Source organism: Rhincodon typus, chromosome 2, assembly GCF_021869965.1.
Source record: "Rhincodon typus isolate 14 chromosome 2, sRhiTyp1.1, whole genome shotgun sequence".
Classification (NCBI taxonomy): domain Eukaryota; kingdom Metazoa; phylum Chordata; class Chondrichthyes; order Orectolobiformes; family Rhincodontidae; genus Rhincodon; species Rhincodon typus.
The window spans coordinates 61,722,635-61,736,180 of record NC_063333.1 but is presented as its reverse complement, the minus strand read 5'-3'; the positions used below and the strand labels follow the sequence as shown (position 1 = coordinate 61,736,180).

The following is a 13,546-nucleotide window of genomic DNA, read 5'->3' as shown; positions in this document are numbered from 1 at the left end:
TCACTTTTGTACCGTTTTGTATATGCGTATGTATCAGTTTTAAGAATTTGCACCATAACTCCTCGTACACAGGCAGCAACTGTAATTATTTTAGAAGCCAGTGGGGAACTGAAGTCTTGCAGGTTAAAGGGATTTTATTTTGAGGGAAAGTGTTCTGAGAGCAAGCGTTCAATGATAGAAGTGTCAGTCTTGTTGGTGAAGCACTGGGCAAGTCTCTGGAGCCAGGGAACGTTGATAAATACGAAGGGCGAGACCGTGCAAGGATAAGGAAGGAAGGAAGACCTGGAAATCAAAGCGCGGAAACCTGGGATTTGCACAATGCTAAGAGGTGCTGGAATATTTAAACAAACACACACACACGATGTTTTACAAGTATACTGATAATTGACTCGTGTCTGATAACTGACAGGAATAAGACATTTTGTCGAAAAACCTGTTAAATTGTCAGAGTGCAATCGATTATGATCGACAAGTCTGTAGGTCTGCATTCAGTTATTTTCCTATTTTATGACTTTAACGTGCCAGGCGTAAAAGTGATAAGGGACGGGGAGTAGGCGCTAGTTAACGCTGGCTGATGACTCTCTGATAACACAGGATGCGCTGAGCGCTCCGGGGCTATGGCACAGCTGAACTTACACTGGGAGCCACACAATAACAGCCCTTGTAGCTCTCGGCAACACACAGTCTCAGGGTGAACTCTTCGCTCAGTATCCCCTACCATCCCCTTCAGGGGCAAAGGCTTCACTTTTACCCCTGTTTGCACCTGTCACCCGCCAAACAATGTTTCATTGAGCAAGAAAGACGAAGAGAGAGAGAGAGAAGCCCTTCCCTGAGGCTGCAGCCGAAGCCCCCTCCCCCTTCCTTTTTGGTTTCCTGTTTGCCCGCAGTTTGTGGCGATTCCCGCAGCCCAGGGATTTGCCAAACAACACAGCCCACAAACAGCAGGGTAAACTCCAGGTAAAGCTGCACACAACTCGCTGGGCAGTGACTCTAAACTGAGCTGACGAATGCCTGCCTTGTGGCATCAGTTTGGCGCTGGAGTGAGTTCCCTTGCTGTAAACGCCGATTAACTTCGGGGGAAGAATCTGTACAAGTTCTTCAATCATGGAGGAGGCTGCAGGGCGCCCTTGGAGCAGGCGCTTTGCTTGTCCCGCTTGTCTGGTGGTTTTCTGCAATTTTGAGGAAATGCACTTTCATTCCAAGCTCTTTCACCAGCTTCATTTAACTGGCAGCCAGGGGGAAACCGTTCCGAAGCATCCAGGAGACCAACTTCCTATCTTTGTGGTGAGTTTTCTTAATTTCAGTCAGTAAGAGAGTGCCTTCTCCTCCCATACAGTTTACACATTGTTTCTACGCGGGTCTGAAGAAGTTTTCTGCACGACCGTCCTGTCTCTTTAAATCGTTATAATTTTTGCAGTTAAATACTCCATCCCCATCTGGTGACCATAAATTCCTGGTTCAGCACTGTAACACACTTCACCTGTCATGTGATGGAGAACAGTATCAACATTTTCAGAAGTGAGGTTGGCACTTTGTAACGTTAAGCCCTACACAAGATTTGGTTAAATACTAACTGGAAGGTTTAGAAAAAATTTTGACAAAATAAACTTTTTCTTTCCTTGAAAGATCAAGTATAATTATCTACTAGAGAACTCTCAGGGCTGCAATCAAGCTTGAAAACAAGCAAATAACCTATTAGCAGTTCCAATCCTTTAGATTTGCTTTTGTATCTCTCAGAATTAAAAAAACACCACTGCAACAGCACAGGAGAAAAATTATAGTTGAAACTGTTTTAACGTTTTAAAGGTTTTCTTTGTTTTTTTTGATATGTTATTAAAATCTTAGGGAGGGAAAGACGCTTATGGATTGTATTAATTAACATAAAACCTTCAGGAATATGTCCAGAGTTGGTAACTTGACTATTGTCGTGCTACTGGTTGTGTCTCCAAAACCCTTGCATGCATAACTGGCTAGTGGTGAACTGTGGAAATTCATTTTGTAAACTGTTGATGTGTTGTTTATGGATGTTGGAAATGCAAATGTGATGTTTAATTTTCAGAGTATGTCTCACCCACTGTGACCAATTTAATGCAATATCTTGACCACTTCTTACAGGAAGTACTCTAAATCATCACGCTGAAAATAATAGCTTTATTGTTGATGGATTGAAGGAACAAGAGTGGGCCATTCAGACTCTTGGACTTTCCTTCCCTATTTAGTGAGACCATGTTTAGGCTGTATCTTAAGTATATCCACTTGTCTTAGTTTCACATCTTTTTCTAGAAATGTCCGTCAACCTTAGATTTAAAATTATTATTTCATTGAGCAAGCACATTTTTGAAGAAACCTTTCCTCACTTGTCTCCTGAGTGATCTGGTTCAGATTTTAAAACTCAACTTACCCACCAACGGGAAGTTTCTCTTGATTTATCTATTCCATCAATTCTTTTCAGGCACCTCATAACACAAGCAAACCAAATCTTTGCTGCATTCCTTTCAAAGTCGCTGTATCCTTTGTAAGGTATGGTGTCCAGACTGTACCCAGTATTCCAGATGTGGTCCAACTAGGAAAATGTATCATTGTAGCAAAATTTCTTTCCTTTGTGCTCTCACCCTCTTGTTACAAAGAACAACATCCTATTAGCCTTTTTGGTTTTTATGACTTAATACATGTTTGTGATTTCCTTACATGGACTCATACAATTCTTGGGTTTCCATTGCTTCTAGCTTTTTGCCATTTCAGTAATACTCAGATGTATGGAGATGCTGCTACTTTCAAATGTCATGGTGAGGACTAGGTGTTAGGTCAGCAGAAATATCGAGTATTTAGTCATCTTATGTGTAATAGCTAGGTGTATTTCTGTAGTATTTCAATAAATCAAATGATGTGCAAAATTTTAAGGAAAACATTGTATTCTTTGCATGAGGACCATGTTATTTTGTTTAAAATGAGGTACGCCATGTTAAGGCCACAAGTTCTAATTGTTAGAAAGTGAAGCCTTTTTTTCATGCACTGTGTATGTTGGTAGCTGGGCCACATCTGAAAAATAGAATCCTCACAGTGTGGAAATAGGCCATTTGGCCCAAAAACCCCACACCGACCCTCCAAAGAGCATTCAACCCAGACTCATCCCCCTACCCTATCCTTGTAACACTGCATTTCTTGTGGCTAATGTACCTAACTTACACACCCCTGCATGCTACAGGCAATTTAACATGGCCAATCCAGCTAACCTGCACATCTTTGGACAGTGGAGGAAACTGGATCATCTGGTGGAAACCCAAGCAGACACGGGGAGAACGTGCAAACTCCACACAGACAGTCAGCCGAGGTTGAAGTCAAACCCGGGTCCCTGGCGCTGTGCGGCAGCAGTGTTAAGCACTGTGCTGAGATTGCTGCTAAGAACAGCAGTAGGTTATTCCTTTTTAATGTTTATTGTTGTTTGGTCACACCTTGGGCCACTACGCCAAAGTCTAAATTGGAGTTGGGCTTGAGTAGTTCAGATTAGATAAGTTTTACACAGAAATATCAATGCTATGTTTTATTACGAGTGGGATTAAATGCAAGAGTAGGGAGGTTATGCTTCAGTTATATATGACATTATACAGTGTTGAGACCGCATTTGGAGTACTATGTACATACTCGTCACTGTACTTATGGAAGGATGCTAATGCACTGGAAGTAATCTGGAGAAGGTTTAGTAGAGACATACCTGAAATGAGCGGATTGCCTTTATGAAGAAAGGCTAGACAGGCTAGTCCTGTATCTTCTGGAGTTTCAAAGAGTCAGACGTGACTTAATTGAAACATATAAAATGCTGAGGGGACTTGACCAGGTGGATGTGCAAAGGATTTTTCCTCTTGTGGGACAATCTTGGGGTTGTAGGTTAAATATAAAGGGTCACCCATTTTAAAAAAGAGATGAGAAAATCATTTTTTTCTCTGAGGGGAGAGATTCTTCGGAATTTCTCTTCCTCAAAAGGCAGTGGATGCAGAATTCTTAATTTTTTAAGGCAGATGTAGATAGATTCCTGATTACCAAGGGAATGAAGGATTATTGGAGATATGCAGGAATGTAGATCTGAGTTAAAATTGGATCAGCCGTGATCTTACTGAATGATAGAGCAGGCTCAAAGGGCCAATAGGCTTACTCTTGATGCTTGTTTGTTCATTCTTGTATGTAATACGTCTATATAAACAACATTGCACTGCAATATTTGTACAGTTCAGACTGCACATCTTTATTCAGTAACATATCTTGGGCAACATTGAACAACATAAACTAATGCAGTGCCTCCTGGGGAAATGTTATGGAATGCTTTAAAAGAGGGAAATGGCAATACCAATCAAACAATAGCAAAATAAAGCCAGGAGACTGAAAACCATGTCTTAAAGAAATGTCACTCAGAGATGGTAGGAACTGCTGATGCTGGAGCCTGAGATAACAAGGTGTACAGCTGGCTGAACACAGCAGGCCAGGCAGCATCAGAGGAGCAGGAAAGCAGACGTTTCGGGCCTGGGTCCAGCTTTCCTGCTGCTGTGATGCTGCCTGGTCTGCTGTGTTCATCCAGCTCTGCACCTTGTTATCTTAAAGAAATGCGTCAGGTTTAGGAAGCACATAAAATATTTATAATCAACTGTGCTGGAGTAAACATTTTGTATGTTTTTGTGTTTGTAACGTGGAAAAGTATGCATCTTTTGTAACGTTGCTGTGTGATTCTAAATTCGGATGAGAACATAAGAAACAGGAAAAGACCATGTGATTCTTCAAGCCTTTTGCAACACCATGCAGTAAGGTCATCTCCAGCTCCCTGCCTTATCCACATGCCCCTTGATTTCCTCACTTATTCTATCAGTGATTAATACAGATTTTCCACTTTATACCTCATGTCGACTATGTTTTCGAAGTGATTTACATTCAGTCAGTACATTTGATTTTTGTTCCTGAGGTTTGAGTTGGAAAGTGAAGTTATCAGGCCATTGCTTGATGGAGTCATAGAGTCTACAACACAGAAAAAGTTCCTTCGGCCCATCAAGTCTGCGCCAGGGATGAACAACCACATAACTATTCTCATCCTATTTTCCAACACTTGGCCCATTGCCTTCAATGCCTTGGCATCTAAATGCTTCTTAAATGTTATGAGGCTTTCTGCCTCTATCACCCTTACAGTAGTGATTTACCTATGAGGGGGGGGAGAAAAGTTCTCTCATCTACTCAGCAGCTTGGGAGCTTCTGGTGCATAGATCCTGAAAAAGTCATAAAAAGGTGCAGTAAATAATCAAGAAAGCTAATCAGATACTGGATATCTAGAGGACTGGAGTCTAAGGATGCAGAGGTTATGCTGTGACTGTACAAAACCCTGTTAGATCCCATTTGGAGTACTGTGAGCAGATCTAGCCACCACACCTTAGGAAGGATACATTGGCCTTAGAGGAAGTACACCGTAGGTTTACAAGAATGATACTTGGACTTCAGGGGTTAAATTAGGAGGAGATATTATACAAATTAGGCCTGTTTTCTCCAGAATTTACAAGGTTAAGGGGTGATTTGATTGAAGTCTTCAGGATATTTGCAGGAAAAGTCAAGGTAGATAAAGATAGCTAGTGGAAATAGTTTGGGGATTCTAGAACTAGGCTGCATAGTCTGAGAATTAGGGTCAGACTGTTCAGGAGAATTGTTAAGAAGCACTTCTGCACACAAAGGGTAGTAGATGTTTGGAACTCTCTTTCACAGATGACAATGGATGCTAGATCAGTTGTACATCTTAAACCTGAGAGACAGAAATTTTTGATAAGCAAAGGTATTAAGGGAAATGGGCCAAGTATGAAGTTAGGCCCCAGATCAGCCATGATCTTATTAGATGGTGGAGCAGGCTTGAGGAGCTGAATGACCTATACTTGTTCATATGTTCCTGTAGATCTCCTGACCCTTGCCTTGAATCTAAGCCTCTGGTCATTGATCTCTTCTTCAAAGGGAACAGTTCCTTCCTGTCGACCCTCTCTATTCCGCTGGTAATTTTATACATCTAGACCATGTCCAACTCAGTCTCCTCTGCCTGAAGGAAAACAACCCCAGTCTATCCAATCTCTCTTCGTAACTAAAACTCTCAAGCTCAGACAATGTCCTGGTAAATCTCTTATGCACCCTCAACAGTGTAATCACATCCCTCCTGTAATGTGCATTCCAGAACTGCACACAATGTTCTGTGGCCTAACTGATGTTTTATAAAGAGCCAGCATCACCTCCTTGTACTTAAACTCCATGCTTCAGCCAACAAAAGGCAAGTTTCCCAAATGCTGCCTTAACTACTTTATCTACCTGGCCTGCTACCTTGGGGACTGGTGGATCTGCACACCCCCTGACATTGCCAGTGTCCTACCATTCATCATGTATTCCCTTGTCTTGTTTATCCTGCCCAAGTGCATCAACTCACACTTATCTGAATTGATCAGCCCGTCTGACCAGCCTATCTATAACATCCTGTAATCTAAGGCTATTCTCTTCACTGTTTACCATCCCACCAATTATTGTACCATCCACCAACTTACTGATAAACACTCATACCTTCAAATTTAAATCATTTATGTACACCACAAACAGCAAGGGCCCCAACACTGATTCCTTTGGAGAGCCCCATTAGACACAAGCTTTCACTCAAAAAAAAACCCCTCAACCTTCACCCTGTGCTTCCTGCCAGTTCTGTATCAAATTTACCAAATTTCCTGATATTCCATGGGCTCCTATCTTTGCTATCGGTCTTCCATGCAGGATCTTATCAAAATCCTTGCTGAAGTCATTGCCCTCATCTACATACCTGGTTTCCTCTTCGAAAAGTTCAATCAAGTTGGTCAGACATCGCCCCTCCTTAACAAAACCATGGCAACTGGTCTTGATTAATTTAGTCCGTCAGAATTGCTTCCAATCATTTCCCTACCACTGAGTTTAGACTGACTGGCCTGTAGTTTCCTGGTTTATTCCTTCCTTCCTTCTTAAATAATAGTACCAAATGTGCTTGTATAAGATGTTGTGATAATTGTTTGTAACATTAAACCAGTGTAAGCATTTTATGTTTGATTTCATTGTCAATTGTCATTCTTCCTGTCTCACTGATGAGACTCTTGTCTAGATAAAATAGGCATTTTATGCAATCAGAAATGAATAGGAAGTGCCTCTACAACATTCGAGAGAATAGTTCATCTGTATAAAAAGTATTATTTTCATGCTGCTGGTTGATTTTCCTCATTTGTCACTCAGTCTCAAAATTAAAATCGCTTTGATAAGTCTCCCTACTTTGCGCAGTGAATGCATTTAATCTTCACTACTGAGAATGTTTACTGTAGCTGGTGCAAATTTTTCATTTTCCACTGAAGGATTACTGCTGCTGTTTGGAGAATTCAGGTTGTGCCAACTTTTTGGTCAGTATTAATCTCTGGGCTCCATTCTGACCAAATAATTTGAATCTGATCAAATTTACCTTCACAGCCATCAGGTAAAAAATGTGGATTAGAATTAAACCATATTGTAAACATGAAAGGGCAGATCTGTAGTATATTCGCAACCCTCTGCTGTCATTCTTCGTTTGTTTGGTGTTCAAACACTTGGTCTGATCTCAGTCAGAAACAGAAGTAAACTTTAGAATTCTATTTTGCAGACATATGGTAGTCAGTAACAAATAATGTGTATGAAATTTTAAACACTGAGCAGTACCTCATTGTTATACTTTGCAATTGTACTGTTATTTCCCCTCAAAAAATGGGATTGTTGTAAAATGGACACTGCAGAGGAAGATGTGTAGGCACAACTTTCCTTTCCTTAATAGGAGACAACATCTAGCTTGTAAATTAATAGTCATGTCATCATTAACTGTGGAATAAACATGGCATCCATATACATGTGATATTCTATTTATATGAATATAATGCTTCTGTAATGTATGTAAAATAAGCTTGTACGACACAGGTGAATGTTTCAGCGCAGTATAATGTCCCTGTTTTTACTTGTTCAATGTGGATTCATATATTGGTTATTTTTAGTGTGGTGGTGATGCTTAGTTGACAGAGAATATAGTGTTTGTCACACACAATCTTGAATTAAAAATCTAATGATACCATGTAACCATTGTCGATTGTCAGAAAAAACCCATCTGATTCATTAATGCCCTTTCAGGAAGGAAATCTGCCAACCTTACCTGGTCTGGCCTACGTGTGACTCCAGATCCACTGCAATGTGGTTGACTTTTAACTGAGCTTTAGGGATGGGTAATAAATGGTGGTCTAGCCTGAGATGCCCACATCCTGTGAGTGAATTTAAAAAAAACCACAAGCAATTCAGACTTTACTTTGTGTGGACACATTCGTCTCATTCTGTTTAATTTGTTCCTTATGGATAGTTTACATTCTGTTGAGTTAGTTTTGAGCTTCACACACTCACACTCAAGTGCAGGTATGACAAGGGACAAACTCCAGGGGATCTCTGTCCCACTGCAACTCTCTCCACCTATCCTCTCCTCTATCCACCTCCCCCTCTCTCCCTATTTATTTCAGAACCCCCTTCCCCTCCCCCATTTCTGATGAAGGGTCTAGGCCCGAAACGTCAGCCTTTCTGCTCCTATGATGCTGCTTGGCCTGCTGTGTTCATCCAGCTCTGCACCTTGTTGTCTCGGATTCTCCAGCATCTGCAGTTCCTACTATCTCCATCCTCAACACATGATGGATATTGAGATTCAGGCATAGCTGTTTGTTTTCAAAGTGCTACTGGATTGTCAGAATGATATTCTGGTCACCTAGTTATCTGATGCAAATGAATAAATTTGCATTTGCACTTGCACGAGGCACATGGCTTGCATTCAGTGCTGTTTTGGCCAACATACCTTGTACACCTTTAACCTTGGTTCTGAATTCTGTTTATGCCACAAGGTGTTGTTTATAAGCATTACACCAAAATTATATTTTAAGTTATGTTCAGGCAAGTCTGTTAGAAATATGGAAGCTATTTTTATTAATATTTCCTGTATTTAAAGAATGAGATTCTTTAGCAAGGTTTTGTCTATTGCCTTGGAAATTCCTTTTCTTTGTGGCTTAAGTTCAGAAATTGTTCCATCTGAGAGTTGATCAAGGATAAGAAAAATCAGCCCCATTGCTGATTCCTTTCCAGTGATATTTGCTGTTATATGCATATTTGACTAACAAGTGAAGGCAGGATCATACTTTGCTGGGATGCCTCTTATTGTCAAGCAGCTTGCTGACACTTATTACTGATGGCGGCAGAGTGGTAATCTTACTGGGAGAAATCTAGAAGTCCAGACTTCTACCCATGAGGACGTGGATTCAAATTCCACCAAGGTACTGTTGGAATTCAAATTCACTCCATTAAATTTGGAATTCTTCATGAAATTATCATCCATTATCGTAAAAATCCATTTGGTTCACTAATGTCCTTTGGGAAAGAAATCTATCGTCCTTACCTGATCTGGCTACATGTGACTCCAGACCCACAGGGATGTGGTTGACTATTAACTGCCCTCTGGGCAATTAGGGATGGGCAATAAATACTGGCCTAGCTAGAGGCCTCCACATCCTGTGAACGAATAAAGAAAACACGAAGCAATTCTGACTTTACTTTATTTGGGCATTTGTCTCATTCTGTTTAATTTGTTCCTTATGGATAGTTTGCGTTCAGTTCAGTTAGTTGTTTAGCCTGCATGTAATTCCAGAATCCTAGGAATGTGTTGGACCTTTAACTGTGTTCTGAAATGGTCTCTCAGTTGTACCAAGTTGTTTCAGATGGATTGTTGCAGTTCAGGAAATCTCACCTTAGGAAAGACAATTAGGGATGGTAACAAATGCTAATCATACCAGAATTACCACATGCCATGAAAGAAAACATCCAGCTGTCACTCAAATATAACCATATGGATGAGTTGGAATTTCTACATTGTCAGAGCAAAAAATTTGATTTTCACAGAAAAATAGGTGGAATTATTAACTACAAATCACCAAAGTCCAGGTTAACGTCTTGCAATAATAAGTAATAAAAACAAAATGAGATTTTTTTTTAAGTAATAAGGCTAATTGTCAATAGCTACATTCAGGAAAGGTGGGCTCCTAAGTGAAACTAAATATCTTGAAACCCTATGTAATAACCATGGAATTTGACTTGCTCAGTTATTGTACAACAACAGCAATGATAATTTTGATCACTTGTCCAAAAACGAAAGTTAAAGCAAAGAATAATTGAATGAGTGAATGCTATACTGTGGTCTGGAATGCAGAATTCTTCCAAACAAAATCCCTCCAGCAGATGTTCATGCTTTTGCCTTTTAAAAAAAGTAGTATTTTGGACTAAGTTAGTGGATCCTATTGCTTTTAATTGTTGATGATCAGTTTTGCTGTCCAGTTGCCCTTACACTTAATTTCCAAGACTCATTGAATTTAATTGGAATATTACTTGTTGTTGAATACCTTCTTATCTTTCGAAGCAGGGCTTTTTTGTTATTGATGATGGAGAGATCATATCCCTATAGAATAAGACTGCACTGTTTGTATCCATTACAGATAATGGATTGTAAAGCTCTAGGGCAAATAATATGCTAATAAGGTGGCAACTGGTGCATAGATATTCCTCTAAACAGTATCTTTGTTTAGTATTTTTGAGGTTTTGTTAGATTTATTTTGAAATCATGCCTTCATACACCCAGGAAAGATTGCTCATCTGATAGATCACAGTTATGCATCCAAAACCATTCAATTATGATTTAATACTGGATTTAAACTAGGGAATAAATTGCAAGAGAAAGGTTGATTTATGACCCCCTGATGTCTAACTGTAAGAATCTACTACTGTAAAGACTGAAGTCTGAATTGTCTTGTGCTGTTTGGAAGAGATTTAATACCATCAAGCTACATGACCAATGGGGTATATTAGAGTGAACATTTCCTGATGTTCTATAGAATTGTAGCAACGACATATTTCAACAAAACATATGGGAGTTTTTGTTCGTACGTGCACCTCTAGGTGGTAGTGTTGTAATGACTAGAACTTGAAGTTTGAATGGCCTCCCTGAAACTGCTTTATTAATCTCTACATCCTTGCTGTATGTTCTTGGCAACAGTCAGATTATACATGTTAGTTTGCAGTTAATTACTGTTCTTAAGTGGACATCTTGTTCATTTTCTTTTGATATCATCTGCCGATTAATAGGTTAACAAAGGTTTGATGGTCTCGATCCTTCTTCAGTGCACAAATTGCTGGTGGAGAAGGAAAAAAATGACAAGTTCTGTCACCTCCATTTTAAATTATGTTCATGTTATAGGAGTAAGCCAGCAGGAGGCTTACAATTCTCGTTTTTAGTGGCTACATTCCACAACATAAATGGCTTCACATTTGAGGAACTTAAAATATTGTAGACAAGTAGACCAGCTTACAAATGTGGAGTCAGAATAAGGAGGTTTGATTGAAGAAAGTTAATGTGGGAAACAATCCTTGTGCTTCCTCTGATAATGCGCGTTTGCAGGAGAATCTAGCAGAACTGGAATCTAATTGTGAGGAAAACAAAAAACTGTGTGGTACAATGTAAAAGGTATGCAAAGACCTGCTCTCCTTGGACAGAATAGTCAAAAATGGGGCTTCACCATGTAGCCAAAAGTAGCAAAGAGTAATCATTATGAACCATATTCAATTTCCATCACTCCTCCTGATCTGAGGTCTGTTTCCAAGCATGTCACCAAGTGAATTGTGCTGGCATAATGTCTTGTTAAAACTAATTTGCCAGTGAAAATATATGGAAAGTTTTGGGGATACCATGTTGAGCACTAGGTCCTTTTCACGTATTGCTCTGTGTTTTCTGACTTTGCCTTCTGGTTTGAGAACAGTTCAGTTTTAAAATTTGCATCCTTGTGTACCAATCCTTCCAAAGTCTTGCTGTACCCCTGTCTCTGATCTCTTCTAGCCCTGCAACCCTCCAGTGTCTGTGCTGTTCTAATTCTGGCATTGTGCCCATCCCTGAAATCCTTTTGTTCTGCCATGGTTGGCTTAGGCCTTTGGCTGCTGTGGCTCAAAGCTCCATTTTTTTTTTGTTTCCCTGAATCTCTCTACCTCACTTTCTTAAAGTTGCTCCTTAAAACCTATCTCCAACCAATCATTTCTCATCTGCCTAATATCTCTTTGTGTGGCCCAGCATCAATTTTCATCTCCTGGTTTGGACATTTTGTAATGTTGAAGTCGGTAAATGAATGCAATTTGTTTTTGTTGTGAGTGTAAATTGGGACAGGGCGAGTGCCTCTGTGACATCCTTGTGGGCACTGATGTGTAAATGATTCCCTTTTGGGAATTGGAGGAGATCTTTCAGAAGGTTTGAGCAAGCAGGGCTTGCATTTATATTGGTACAACGGACCCTCCTCATTTCGGGGCCAATGTTTTCAACACCAGAGTAATTACTTGAAGTGAAATGATTGAGAAGCAAATAAATCTTTAATATTTGGTAATGCATGCATTTTTAAATACAGATTCAGTTAACATGGTACCAGAATGTGAGCTTGCGGCTCTAACCCATGTTTGTAGCTTGAATGCTTGTTTGAAACCAATATATTTTCCAATGCTCCTTTAACATACCGCTATTGGGTCTTGGTTTTATTCTTGTTAATTTTGGTAACTTATTAGTGTTAAACAGCATCTTTAGGCATGTTCAATATTAGTGATGGATGATTTTTTTAGGAGCTATCGACTTCTTGACAACTCACTTGTTCATTACGAGTCACACTAAGAAATTTGACTGTGAAGCTATTAAAATATCCTCCAAACCCAACTTCACATGATATTATCTACTTTCAAGAAGAGATTGTTTTGTAAAGGAATCCTGATTTGAACACTTCCTTCCTCTCCCAAGCACGTGAGATACTGTGGTAAGTGAAGCAGCTGGTTTATTCAGTGTAGGCCAAGAGTCAAACTTGGGACCTTAATGTTCTGGGCAATATAATATAGCACCATGTACTGTGTTTACCAAATGAGCCGTCACAGAGCCCCTGGGCTGTCTTTAATCTCATAAAATTAAAATGCGCACAAGAAAATGCATTCAGCTGATGTGATTTTGACTTGTACAGAACAAAGTGGTCCTGGATAAAATCCCCTGGCCTGTGTTGAGCTGGCTGAAATTCTACATTCAGTCTTGTTACTCCTGTCCTAGCACAAGGCAAGGCACTCTGATTACTTGCTCCTGATACTTGAGTAACGATTGGAAACTTCATTGTGTGTAAACTTTGTAGCCATTATCAAAACTATGTCCTCATCCAGGTAATTGAATGTCAACTTGCCATCAACCTCACACGTTACTTATTATTTATCTGTACATATGAACCTATATTGAATTTATAATGCTGCTTTGTTTTTCCCTTCCTCAGAAGTGCAGTCATGTTTTTATGTAAAGGTACAGCCTACTTTTATACAAAAAGGTCTCACAAATAGAAATTAGGCAAATTACTAAGTTATTTTTTGATGGAGTGATGGACTCTGGTCTTGCTTTTCTTCGAATGGTGCTGGGGAAACTTTTACA

The 13,546-nt window shown here is 39.7% G+C and overlaps 1 protein-coding gene across 1 annotated transcript in view; it reads left to right on the top strand.

The window, feature by feature from the left end:
• The first annotated feature begins 615 nt into the window (after nucleotides 1-615).
• LOC109927512 (tensin-3) overlaps nucleotides 616-13,546 on the top strand; it is a 381,339-nt gene continuing 368,408 nt past the window's right edge. The window contains exon 1 of the mRNA XM_048608151.1: nucleotides 616-1,284. Within this exon, the coding sequence (XP_048464108.1) occupies nucleotides 1,105-1,284 (180 nt within the window). The 5' untranslated portion in view covers nucleotides 616-1,104. The remainder of the gene's footprint in view (nucleotides 1,285-13,546) is intronic.